We start from the raw sequence: 13,278 nt of genomic DNA on the forward strand, positions 1-13,278 counted from the left end.
TACAAGGGCAATTTACAAGACACACTTTTCAAGGAAGGGGTGGATTGGTTAAGGCACCAATGAAATCCTAGGTGTTAAAAGCACAGCCTGCTACTGAGTATTAACACTGATTCGATACGACAGAGTCAGCACATAGTACAGATACCTGCTACCTACCCAAAAAAGAAAAACTCTTTTTTTTTTTTTTTTTTTTGGCCTGACTGTTTAGAACTCGCTAGAATAATGGATTAAAATGATGCTACAACAGCACAGAGAAAAAAAAACAGTTGCTTTTTTTGTAGCTTCTTTCAAGGTTCCATCTCAGGTTATGTTTGCAGATGCAAACCAGGTTAATACCAGGTGTGAAAAGTAAACTGAATTATATGGACTTAAAATTTGAACCCGTTTGGAATTTCAAAGCTAACCAACCTCTGGTTTATTTACAGATGAAGCTTTCTTCTTCTTCGATTTCTTCTTGCCTGGTTCGGCCCCCACGTTAGGCACGCTCTTATCCGTCTTCACTGCCTCCACCATCTTCTTCTCAGGTTCTTGAGGCACAGGTGTGGGAGGCTCCTCCTCCTCTGGAGGCAGGGGAAGAGACTCCAGGTAATAGCTGCGTGGTTTGGGTTTCAGATGTGTGTGATATAGCAGGAGTCTCTGCTGTTCCTCAAAGCGGGTAACCTTGCGGTCGACGCGCACCGTGCCGAACCAGCCCCAGGAAAGAGGAGCCGAGTGCTTCAGGCCCTCGAATACATCCCACGGGGAGATCTTCTGCTTCGTCGACACCTGTAAACCCTGCAACGAGAATCACAGAAGGAGAAGCAGGAGCTTAGAGGCTCTGCGAGAATTTGAAAAACGTTTTTAAACGGATGAATGCATCACACGATATGCCTGATAATGAAGGAGTGAAGAGGACGAGTACCTCTTTCTCAAACCCAGCGATTTTGTTCCCCTTGGTGTCTATAAGAGATCCCTGGGGTTCACAGGTAATGACGTCCCGAGTCTGCTTGGGTAGCGGCAGCAACTGTCGCACCTTCTCCAAACTCTCGGACTGACGATCCCCCAGCTCTTTCTGCACAGGAAACCAGTACACTATTTATATTTACCAAACACCACGAAGAAACGGATCATTATTCATCCAACAAATAAATGTAATAAGAAGTCAGTGCAGTAGTATCCAGATACAGCTCTGTAGACTGATGCTGGGTAGACATGTATGGAATGTAAGCAAGGTTTTCGGCTCTCTTTCTCTCACCCTGAGTTTCTTCACTAGGTTCATATACGCTCTCTTGTTCTCCTCCATGCCTCCCTGAGAAATGCTGGACATGTCGGCTGCCAGGGTTCCGTTGATCAGCACGCTCAGCATGTCCAGCACAGTGGTGAACAGCTCACTTTGGCACAGAAAGACACACACACAGACAAGTCACACAAACTGTTTCTGCAGAGACACATCACAGGGCAACACATCAACAGCAGGTTACTGACAGACTATCAGAATCAGGTTGCTGTGCCAGTTCCATTTATTCATTATCCAACGGGTTGTAGAATTGTGTGGCAGCCAGCGAAAACTTGACATTAAACCGGCTCACTACGTCACTTCGTCAAATACGAGGTGGCATCAAGAGTTTTGTAACAGACTCAACACAAGGCTGCACGCAGTCACAGGGAGCACCGACTGCCATCACGTGCCAAAAGACATCATGGAGATGAAGATCCAGCTCAAAGCTCGCCATTATGACACTGTTGCGGCGACTCGGCAAGAATAGCAGAAGGTACCTGACATGCTTTGAAAACTTCCAGGACACATTCCAGAAGAAGCAGGAAAGCTGGAAGCGCTGTATTGCTGTGTAAGGGGACTATTCTGATGGTGATTGTGTGTAAATGCAGATAAATTATGTACTTTCCTATAAACAGAGTCGGTCTCTGAACTTTCTGATACCACCGAGTATTTGTCGGTGTTTTAAAAATATACAGTATGTACCTGAAATACGAACACGGATGCAAACAATTCACATACCAGTTCAATCAAAGCCGATAATGTGTGGAAGCAAGCGGAAAAGCAGCGGTGATGTGAAGGAGACTGCTAAGAAACGCAAAGCAATAAGTGTAGACGCAAAAGCAAACGTCGCGCATTCTTATAACATGACCTGCCCGCACAATCTTAAAGAAAAAGATCAGGAACCATTAAGTTTAACATTCTACATATGTGGTTTCTCCATCAATAAACATTTTAAGACACTGGCATAAAGGAGTTGGTGTTGAAACTATAAGAGGTTGGGCTAATTGATGATTTGTAATCTCTTGGTGTCATCCAAATGAGGATGGGTTCCCTTGTGGGTCTGGTTCCTCTCAAGGTTTCTTCCTCGTACCATCAGAGTTTTTCACTGCCATTGTTGCTCCAGGCTGCTCATTATAGATAAATACACATACATTTAAATACAAGTAAACTTTACATTTTGTAAAGCTGCTTTAAGTCAATTGTTAAAATGACATTGAATTGAAAGTGTAGTCTGCTGTGCCAACAAGATCAACAATAATGAGTTATTAATCATATCGAAAAATCTTTAATTTACAGTATTTTTGTGTTCCCCCCCCCATTACATTGTACATTTGTGTCAAAAGTGTGTAAACCCCACTGCTAAAAAAAAAAAATAATAATAATAATAATTTACGAATGTGCTCCTGGAATGGAACCCATTTTTGGCCAAAACAAGACTTTCCACACCACCAGATATTAAAGCCTTCAGAATTTTTCTGCATTTATTTATTAATGATCAAAAAAATTTTATTTAATAAATTTGTTACTCACTTGTTGGACTGCATGTCGACTGTGCCGCTGCTGATGATGTCGAGGAGAAGCACGGCCCACTCGGTGGTCTGCTGTGTGCTGCGCTGCACCGTGTCGAACATCCCGCCCACCTACATTAAACAAAAAACAATTAGCAAAAACAATCATTACAGTGATATGACACAAATCCAAACAAAAACAAAAAACAAAACACGATTCTTACTAAATTGAGTCGCAGCTTCAGAGCCTCATGCATCATCTGCTTCGCCTTGCAGTCATCCTGATACTGATCCTCACGCCAGTTAGTGACGATCTATTTAAAATCCAGCACACAAAGCATTCAGTCTCAGTACAGACACAAACTAGAGGTGTGCTCTCAGGAACCACAGACAAGAAATTACACTAAAGCTGAGGATATATATATATATATCATCTCCATTCTGTAACAAATCCATTCTGGTCAATTGTCCAAGACATGGTCCTAATTTAAATCGTTATGAAGAGCTGCTGTACCTGCTGCACCTGGCTGTAGAGGGAGGTAAGGAGTCCCTCTCTCTGCTCGTCCTGGCCTTTCAGGCATGTCAGCACCAGAGACAGGAAAGGCTGCTGGCTCAGAAGGGACATACTACAAAACAAAATCACAGCAGCACAGTAGAAATAAGATCCAGATCAAAACTTTAAACAAAAATGGATAAAAGTGGAACATATTTATATACACCATCATATTTATGTACTATTATCCACATGACAACAAAAGATCCAGATAATGTATGCATATATTTTATTTAATAGAATCAAATATTCTAACAATTGACTAATATTTACTGTGCTAACCTAGTCAATGGTTATGCATATAGTGTTTGTACACAAGCACTATATGGACAAAAATATTGGGACACCTGATTTTCCCAGCCATACGTGGTTCTTTCCCAAACCGTTATCGCAAAGTTGAAGGCACACGATTATATCAGGCGTCTTTGGATGCGGTAGCATGAAATTCACCCTTCACACATCAACTAGGAGACCCAAACCTGTTCCAGCATGACAATACATTGTTGCACAAAGCTAACTTCATGAAGATATGCTTAACATGGGATGGAGTAGAAGATCTTCTGCTATAGAGCGATGATCTCAACCCTACTGAAAACCTTTGGGATGAATTGTAACACTGCCTGCACCCCAGTTGCCCTCATCTCAACTACATCAGTAGATTACTGACTTTACTAGCAGCCTTGTGTCAGAATGAGCATATACCTCCACAGGTACACTCCAAAATCTAGTGGAACATCTTCCCAGAATAGTGGAGGTTATAATAAGAACAAAACAAGACTAAATGTAGAATGGGATGTTCAAAAAGCACATATGAATTTTATGGCCAGGGGTCCACAAATCTTTGGAAATATAGTGCGCACACACACACACACACACACACACACACACACACACACACACACACACACACACACACACACACACACACACACACACACACACACACACACACACACACACACACACACACACACACACACACACACACACACACACACACACATGTTTCATCTAGCATGGGAAAGACAAGGAAGATATTTGTCCCCTATACACTGAAGACATTTGGGTTTCAGATGAATACGAGATGACCGATCAGTTTCTGCTTTTATGTCCTGATATTTACATTTACATGCATTTAAAACACACTGACGGTTTAATATTTTTCGAAAAGAATTTGTATCATGACATTTCGGTGTATTGCTCAGGATGAAGAACAAGAAGTTTCTTTCTATTTCCTAAGATCTTTTGTACCTTTTCTGTTTCTGTCGATCTCTCTCCTTGCGAGAGGAGGACCCGAGGTGCTGCCCCTTCTCCAGCTCCTCCCCTGCTGCTTTCAGTACGTGTCCCTGTACTGAGGTGGGCAGTTTAGCGATCAGTGGAGCCACCAACCACACGCCTGAGCGCTCTGAAGAACTGCAGGCAGGCAGACACACAGACACACAGACACACAGACACACAGACACACACACACACACACACACACACACACACACGTCACCTCAGCTGCTACTACTGCACCAGCATGGAATGAAGGCTGCTTGTTAGAACCTCCATGTCATGGACTGATTGATATATTTTCCCTCTTCTTTTTAAAGTTCACGAGGTTGCAGTATGTTTAAAAGGCCTCCATTAACCTCCAGTAAAGCGAGACAGGCCCTGAGAGGAGGGTTTCTGCAGAGCCCTGATTGGGGTCACACACCTGAGCACTGGTTTGAGCTTGCTGGCGTTGTTGCTATTGGAGACCGAACTGCTCGCGGCAGCCGAGCCGTTCCAGGAAGGGTTACTCGAGTTCATCTCTGCAGACTTCTGAAAAACCTCGATGGTTGCCTTGGCGATGTTCTCCAGCAGGGAATAGAGCTCCTGTATACAATGAGAATGTGCTGCAATGACTAATCTATAATCCGATCTCCAATAATGTACAATATCATATAGAAAGCAGTAAAGGAAAACTTCAGCATAATTTCACCCTGATCTATAAATGGACGACAAAAAAAAAGAAGACTTTTTTTCCCTTTTGCTACGTCTTAGTTTTGTGGGTTGTTCAGATTATTAAAACCACCATGACTTTCAATATAACAGTTTCCTGATTGTGGTATTTCACCCTCTCTCTTCTAAATAAGGGGAAATGTGTTGAAATAACTGCTTGCAATCACACACATGCTACAAATGCGGTGCGTGAAAACTGCCGGAATGATTTTTTTTTTTAAAAATCTCCTAACGATCACATCGATCATACGCCTTTTCCGACCGCACTTTTTTATTTTTCCCCCCGACGTGAATTCAAGGCGAGTAGAATTTCTTACTCTATTACAGGGAGGACTTACGTTATTAGAACTTTGCTTGATCATTAGCTGGAGCTCAAGGGAAGACTGTCTCATGGTCCACTGGTCCAGGTTCTGCAGGAAAGAAATCAAAGGGGTTCGAATTGAATGTTGGTTTAAAGGGGCACCGTTTCTACACATCATTAAACCATACTGTCATTTAGATCGCATGGTAGAATTAATACGCAAAGAAATAAAGGCTTGAAAATGCTGTAGAGATCCAAATGTGGATGTTAGAAAGAAACGTACGTGCGCTTTTATTTAAACCTTGCGTTACTTACGCTGCACTGTTTCGCGTTTCAGCATGCGTTAGAGGTACCGGTACATTGAAAATTAAGACCTAGAACAGTAAATGTAAAACTTCTTTGAAAATTATTTTTAGATTTTAGACTTTTTAAGTCACGGAAACCCTGATTGAGCATGTCTGTATCTGCATACTACTCAGCTCATGTCTGAAACACTGAGGTTGTGTGATGTACCACAGTAGAAGCCTCTTCACTAACACAATACACTACATTACCATCGTCTGTAACAATGCAATTAACCGAAACTAGTGTATTCAAATGTTTTTTTTCAAATCCATTTAGCTGGTTTTAAACTGTATGACACAGTTATAAGACGCAATACTTTTGGGAATACACCTCGAGCAAAGATCGCCATTATTTTCTTTTATAATTATTTTCTTATATACAATTATTTTCTTTTATTTTTTTTTATAATGTTTCCTGGAACAGGCTTTAGTGCCGGCTCTCATTCTTCTAACATGCAGACTGGGGTTTGGTGATGAGGATTGAAATGAGCTGCACAGCTGAAACTGTAGAGCAGCTACTTCAAAGTGGAAACAGATTCTCTCATTACTCAACTGCCCTCCCTCAGAATTTACAGCTGGGCATGGGGGCGTCGGGGGGGTTGCTTGGGTTTGCTCAGTGAGGGGTTCACTTAAAGTTCAGTAATATAATGGATTGGACATGGCAGGGTCCTCAGAGTATCAGCTACACACACACACACACACACACACACACACACTGGAACATTGAGATGAGTGTGTGAGTGCACATACAGCACATTGCCTGGTAGAAATTGGTCAAATGATAAGTGTTTAATACTAGAATGAAACAAATGCAGTCCTGAGAACTCTGGTGCCATCATTTGTTCGGGGGGGGGGGGGGGGGGAGGGGGGGGAGAGTCTGCAGTTTGACTCCAAGCTTAACACAGAATCCAGTACTAAGATACTTTATCTATTTACGTATGGTCTCCTCTCTTACAGCTAATCAGATGAATGTCTAAACTATTTGCTAGAAAATGACAGCATGGCTTGTGTGACAGGAATGGAAAGGTGGTAGCTTAGTGGTTAAGGCATTGGACATTGGATCCTAAGGTCATAAGTTCAAATCCCAGCCACAACCAAGCTGCCACTCCTGGGCCCCTGAACAAGGCCCTTAACCCTATAGTTGCTCAGTTGTATGAATGATATGAGTGACTGCCAAATGGCGGCGAATTTAAACACGATGTCAAATTTACAGAGTTGTTTATTCTCATAAATCTAAAATATCTGATCTATTAAAAGTCCATGACACTAAAAATCCATCAAGTCTTGTTCCATAGCCAAGTCTGTGAGTGCGTATCGGACCTGGAGGATTCGTTTGATGCGCTGCCTCTGAGGGTTTTCTCCCTCCTCACTGTCCAGCTGTCTGTGTGGGTAACAGATGAGCTGCAGTAGCCTCTGCGCCTGGATGTTCACCAGCACTGGGTCCTGAAGTGCGCTGCTGTCCTCGGAGAGAGATTTGAGACAGCGCTCTCCCACCCACTCCTGAAACAGAAACACACCGTAGATGGAGTGATGGTCCACATGGCATTTTATTGCAGATGAGAGAATTAGTGCCTATCAGTGGTGAAGAATCAAACGTAAAAACGTAACTGGACAAACACGTAGCGATCCACCAATCAGGGTCGAGTGTTTCAAACGTGTTTTGAGCGTGTTTTGACTGGCGCTTTTTTTTTACCTACTGTATCTCTACTTTAACTCAACTCCATGGTTTGCGTACTTCGTCCACTACAGGTGCCCATGTAGCTCAAGCCATGAGAAGCTCCTTAATATATCGTTTTTTTTTTAAGTATAAAACTTTGAAGACATTACAGCGACATGAATCCTGGAATAAACATTATATTTCTGTACTTCAGTTGAGTTGGTCACCAGAATAAAAGCTTGCGGCCCCTCACCTGCTGACAGATGCTTTTCAGCACGTACTTGGCGTAAACGTCTAGGCTGGCTGTTTCGATAGAGATGTTACGACCTCCGGATTTTTTCGAGCCCATGTCATCCTCCCCGATGTCATCTAAACCAGCAGGGTGGGAGAAGCCCGAGCCTTTTAACTCGGCATCCCCTATAACAGGAACACACACACACAGTCGACACAAGGCACAATAATGCAGTCTTTATAACTTACACACAACAAAATACTGGAAATGTTGACTTGCCATCATCATCATGTAATCAATAACTTATGATCATCCCTGCAATTGATTTACACTATAATGTACCTATATGAATTACAACAACATATAGAGGGAAGAAGAGAGGGGGGGGGAGAATAAATAAATAAATAAAAACCACTCACCGAGCATAAACACAGCTTTTAGGACAGCAAACACTGCACCCACTACAATACTATTCTGGGATGCAGCCAACAAATGGCGATCACATGATGACCTGATGCCCACTGTCGCCTTATCTGTGGGGAAACACCACACTTTATTAAAAGATTTGTCAGCATTTTTTTTTTTTTTAGCAACAATGACTATTTTGCCTGGTGCAGATTTCAGTTGAATTTAAGACTATTAAGAATGAAAATTAAATCCTGTATCATGACATACACACGCAAATACATTGTTAGTGACTGGCCTTAACCAGGCCCTGAACCTAAAAAGGGATTCACACCAATAACAAAAAGCTGATTGGCTGTTGGTCTCATTTGTATTCGTAATACAGTGAATTATATTTGGTTTAGTGAAAAAAAAACCCAACAGAAACGAAGAAACAAAAACATTCTAAAGTGCTTCGGGAGCATTTCAAAGTGCACTCAATGTAGTGTTTCTGTGTTTCAATGTAGTGCACTGAGTGCACCTTTAAATATTGTATGCACAAATGTGACAACTGGATGTGTTACCCGTCTTGCTGTCCTGTGGACATGGATTTCTCTGAGGGGTTTTGAACAGATGCAGAAGAATCCTGCAGGTCAGTCTGGCTCCTGGCTCGGAGTCCTGCTCACTACAAGCTGCAAAACACACACACACACACATTAAAATTAAGCTAAATAAATATACTGAGGCAAAATATGTTGATATTGGCAGTTGTGGCTAAACAATGAAGACTCTGGGTTTCTAATCAGAAGCACATGTATTCAAGAAACAGCTTCACCAAGCTGCCACTGGAGGGCTTTTGAGAAAGACCCTTAACCCTCTTTGTTCGACTGATTGTGTACGAAGGCTGTTTCTGCTCTCTGACCTCAACTTCCTAATAAGCAGGTATACTGTATACGAAGAAAAGAAACTTACAGTGCTGTAATGTGTATGTGACAAATAAAGGTTGTTCCTGTTTCCATAGTACACATCATACTGCATTACAAGTTTCCTGCTGTTCAGAAATCTTCTACAAACCTCACTTTTACAGAAACCATGCCCCACACAAAAATTACAAAGATCACCTTGTTCCTCATCCGGATGTTTGAAGTAAATGCGACCTGAACCTCTGTAACTCAACTTCATTCTGATTTTTAGATAATTACCTCAATATACACAGGTATAGGCGTTCCAAAAAATAAAATCAAAAAGGCGAGCAGGAAGTGAACCATGTCTGCATACCATGTTACCAGTATGAGAAGACATTTTGCCGCATAACTATTTTTATTAACTTACTGAGTTCCCTCCAAACCTCTTTAGAAAAATGTGTTTATTAAATTCTGGATTAAGTGGGTTGAATACGTAAGGCAGTTTTGCCCAGACTTTGTATGTAAGAATGAAGCTGAAAATCTTATAGCGAATTTCCTTGCACACTTCTCCCCTATTACATAATGGAAATAAGTTTTTGTGCTTTTTCCTAAAGCTTCTACTACAATACTGAGAACCTACGATTAACAAGTTGTCAATCAAAAAAGGAGTTAAATTCTAAAACATATATCGGACCTCCCCTTAAAAAAATGATCATTTTATTTTCTTTCTTTGTTTATCTTTTCATTTGTTTGTAGTTTGTATTATGTACATATTGCAGAAAAAAAAGAAAAAAGAAATAAGAACAATTGTATGGCAGATAAGAATGTAAGTGATATATATATTAGGGGTGGCACGGTTCACAAAACCCACGGTTCGGTTCGTATCACGGTTTTAGGGTCATGGTTTTCGGTTCTGTACGTTTGTTGTTATTTTTTCTTTTAATCTTTAACACTCCAGAAATTTCCTTCAGCATTTGAGATGCTCTGAGCATTTGAGATGCTCTGAGCATTTGAGATGCTCTGAGCTTTTGAGATGCTCTGAGCTTTTGAGATGCTCTGAGCTTTTGAGATGCTCTGAGCTTTTGAGATGCTCTGAGCTTTTGAGATGCTCTGAGCTTTTGAGATGCTCTGAGCTTTTGAGATGCTCTGAGCTTTTGAGATGCTCTGAGCTTTTGAGATGCTCTGAGCTTTTGAGATGCTCTGAGCTTTTGAGATGCTCTGAGCTTTTGAGATGCTCTGAGCTTTTGAGATGCTCTGAGCTTTTGAGATGCTCTGAGCATTTGAGATGCTCTGAGCATTTGAGATGCTCTGAGCATTTGAGATGCTCATCTCTGAGTAAAAACTAGGTGAGATTTTGATACAGCAAGAGAGAAGACATTGATGATGACATGCTTTTCGTTTATTTGGCAAAAAAATAAAAAAGAGAGAGGGAATATTAAACCGCGGCTCAAGTGCATTCATCAGCTGACGAAATCCTTCACGCTCATTCACGCTGCACAGTTGCATATCTTTTGCTATAAACATCCCCAATGCTTTAGTTATGGCTATCGCCCTGTCCGACTTCTCACTGAGAGGCTGCTTAAACGCTGCGGACAGTAGAAGTTGTTTCCTAACCGGCTCTTTCCTGTATGTGCTGTGTGTATCGACACATTGGCGTGATGTCTTCTTAAATGAACTGTCATATTAAAAGTGTTGCCATTAGCATATTGAATGCATTTTGCACAATGCTTGCACACAGTCGCAGTTCTATCTACTGTTTTATTTCCGTTGTCATCGTAAGTAACATGAAATCCAAAATGTTTCCACACACTGGATTTGAACGACGCGGGCGCATCCGCCAACTCCGGGCAGCCTTCATTATCTCCTCCACTTGCCATTTCTGCAGCAGTCCTTACTCAACTTTTACTGTCTATATGTATGTTCACGCGAAACTGTCTGATGCGAAACTGAGCACGGGGCTACATTGTGCATGCGTCGAACTGTGCGACGCACACACGAACCGAACCGAGACGAGCGAATATATATAAGCGAGATATATATATCTCAGAAGCACATGTATTCAAGAAACAGCTTTTGAGAAAGACCCTTAACCCTCTCTGTTCGACTGATTGTGTGTGTATGTATATGTGTATGTATATATGTAATATATGTTTATATATATATATATATATATATGGACCACTTTCGCCTGTGCCAAATTTCAGCTCTTGCTTCAGTTTTTTTTTCTGCATCGATAAATGAAGCTCCCACCGATTCTGCATTATACTGAGTTACATTTTCATTATATATGTAAATAAATAAATGAAATCAAATAAAATGTATAATAGTGATAAAATATGGCTCCCCATGGAACACCCCCCCCCCCCCACCTCACACTCGAATAGCCACACGAGAGAAATTGCCGTGCTTGAAAGTGGTCGGTGAACGCAGGTATACATGAATGTTTGTGGTCATGTGACCTACAAATCAACAGCGCTTTTTATAAAGAACAATGAGTTTGTATCAAAAGAGATACATCGAGACGAATGAATCAGATTTACTGCTGCACATTATTTAATAGACACGTATATGTATCACTGTTTCATTTCTGAGCAGAAAATCATGTTCATTAGCTTTTAAGAGTTATTGCTAACTCTTAAAAGGGGGTTGATCAAGATGCAAATCACTACATGGACTTTAATTCTTAGAGAGCTTTGCAAAAATATTTATCACAATTCACAGACATGTATGACTATATCCTGCTTATGAACACCCCATACACTAGAAATGTCACAGTGATCACATGATCTTACATAGAGAAAAGGATGAACATCTACAAAAGATCAGTGACTTCATTGTGATGTTTTACCTGCTTTAGTTACACATCTTTAAGGAGACAAGTCTGGGGGTCTGAGCAAAAACCACAAAGAAACCTGTATTGGGATATGAATCATCATGCCCGGAGACTGTTCCTACGTGTGCGCACACACACACACACACACACACACACACACACACACACACACACACACACACACACACACACACACACACACACACACACACACACACACACACACACACACACACACACACACACACACACACGCCCAGCAGTCTAATTCAGCATCTCCCCATGAGTCACTGTTTCAGCACAGTGTGAACGCAGTGAATCCACACAGTGGGAGGTTTGAACCATGATATTGCACACACACTCGTTTGCTTCACTCTTACACAAGCTGTATAAATATAATAAACAGGCATGAAGGGGAGGAAAAAAAAAAAAAAAGCACAGGTTCTAGAGAAACTTGTTATGAAGTGTCTTTGAGGAGCCCTAAAACAGGACGTGTGAAATATTTGTAACACTGAAAGGCAGGTCCAGATTTACGACTATATTTATTCAGAACAGCGAGCGAGACATGGACTGTTTTGTGTAACGTGCGAGACAGACAGAATAACAGCTTCTCACACATCTACTTACTAATAGTGAGCTAATGCTGATTTTAAAATAGCAAGAGTCAAAGCAGTGAGTGCAATTACAACGCTGTTTAGAGTGCTGCATCTTTTCCATTTAGTTATGTGCTGTGAGAGATATATATATATATATATATATATATATATATATATATAATTTATTTGTCACAACCAATTGGTTCTGATTAATTGTCTAGACAGTAAATTCGATCAGAGACTAAAACATACACTATATAGACAAAAGTACTGAGACACCTGAGATTTTCAGCCATTTGTGGTTCCTCCCCAAAACTGGTACCACAGAGCTGGAGGCACACGATTATACTGTATATAGGAGGTCTTTGGATATGCTAGAATTCAATTCTCTCTTCATTTGAAATATGAAACCCAAATCTGAGCTCTGAACACCTTTGAGATGAATGTGAACACTGACCGCACCCCAGACCTTCTCATTCTACATCAGTATCTGACTTTACTAACACCCTTGTAGCGGAATGAGCACAAATCTCTACGAGCACAATCTAAAATCTAGTGGAACATCTTCCCAGAAGAGTGGAGGTTATTAAAAGAGTAAACAAAGACTACAGGTGGTATGGGATGTTCGGAAAACATATGTTATAACTTTCCATTTACATTTTCTATTTAATATATAGTTTCGATTTAAATGTTTTACTTTTAGAAGAATAGCCTTTGTGTG

General features: G+C 41.0%; 1 protein-coding gene across 2 annotated transcripts in view; it reads right to left on the minus strand.

Moving 5' to 3' along the window:
- The window catches only part of med12 (mediator complex subunit 12), a 47,130-nt gene that overhangs the window by 9,265 nt on the left and 24,587 nt on the right, over positions 1-13,278 (minus strand). For both annotated transcript variants that reach the window (XM_083546896.1, XM_083546897.1), the window contains exons 24-36: positions 8,808-8,915; positions 8,259-8,372; positions 7,861-8,024; positions 7,271-7,450; positions 5,644-5,715; positions 5,019-5,179; positions 4,571-4,732; positions 3,281-3,392; positions 2,991-3,080; positions 2,789-2,898; positions 1,235-1,370; positions 902-1,051; positions 409-774 (exon numbers count right to left, since the gene is read on the minus strand). In XM_083546896.1, coding sequence (XP_083403022.1) covers positions 409-774; positions 902-1,051; positions 1,235-1,370; positions 2,789-2,898; positions 2,991-3,080; positions 3,281-3,392; positions 4,571-4,732; positions 5,019-5,179; positions 5,644-5,715; positions 7,271-7,450; positions 7,861-8,024; positions 8,259-8,372; positions 8,808-8,915 — 1,925 coding nt within the window. The remainder of the gene's footprint in view (positions 1-408; positions 775-901; positions 1,052-1,234; positions 1,371-2,788; positions 2,899-2,990; positions 3,081-3,280; positions 3,393-4,570; positions 4,733-5,018; positions 5,180-5,643; positions 5,716-7,270; positions 7,451-7,860; positions 8,025-8,258; positions 8,373-8,807; positions 8,916-13,278) is intronic.

Source organism: Silurus aristotelis (genome assembly GCF_946808225.1).
Source record: "Silurus aristotelis genome assembly, chromosome: 7".
In the NCBI taxonomy this organism is placed as follows: Eukaryota; Metazoa; Chordata; class Actinopteri; order Siluriformes; family Siluridae; genus Silurus; species Silurus aristotelis.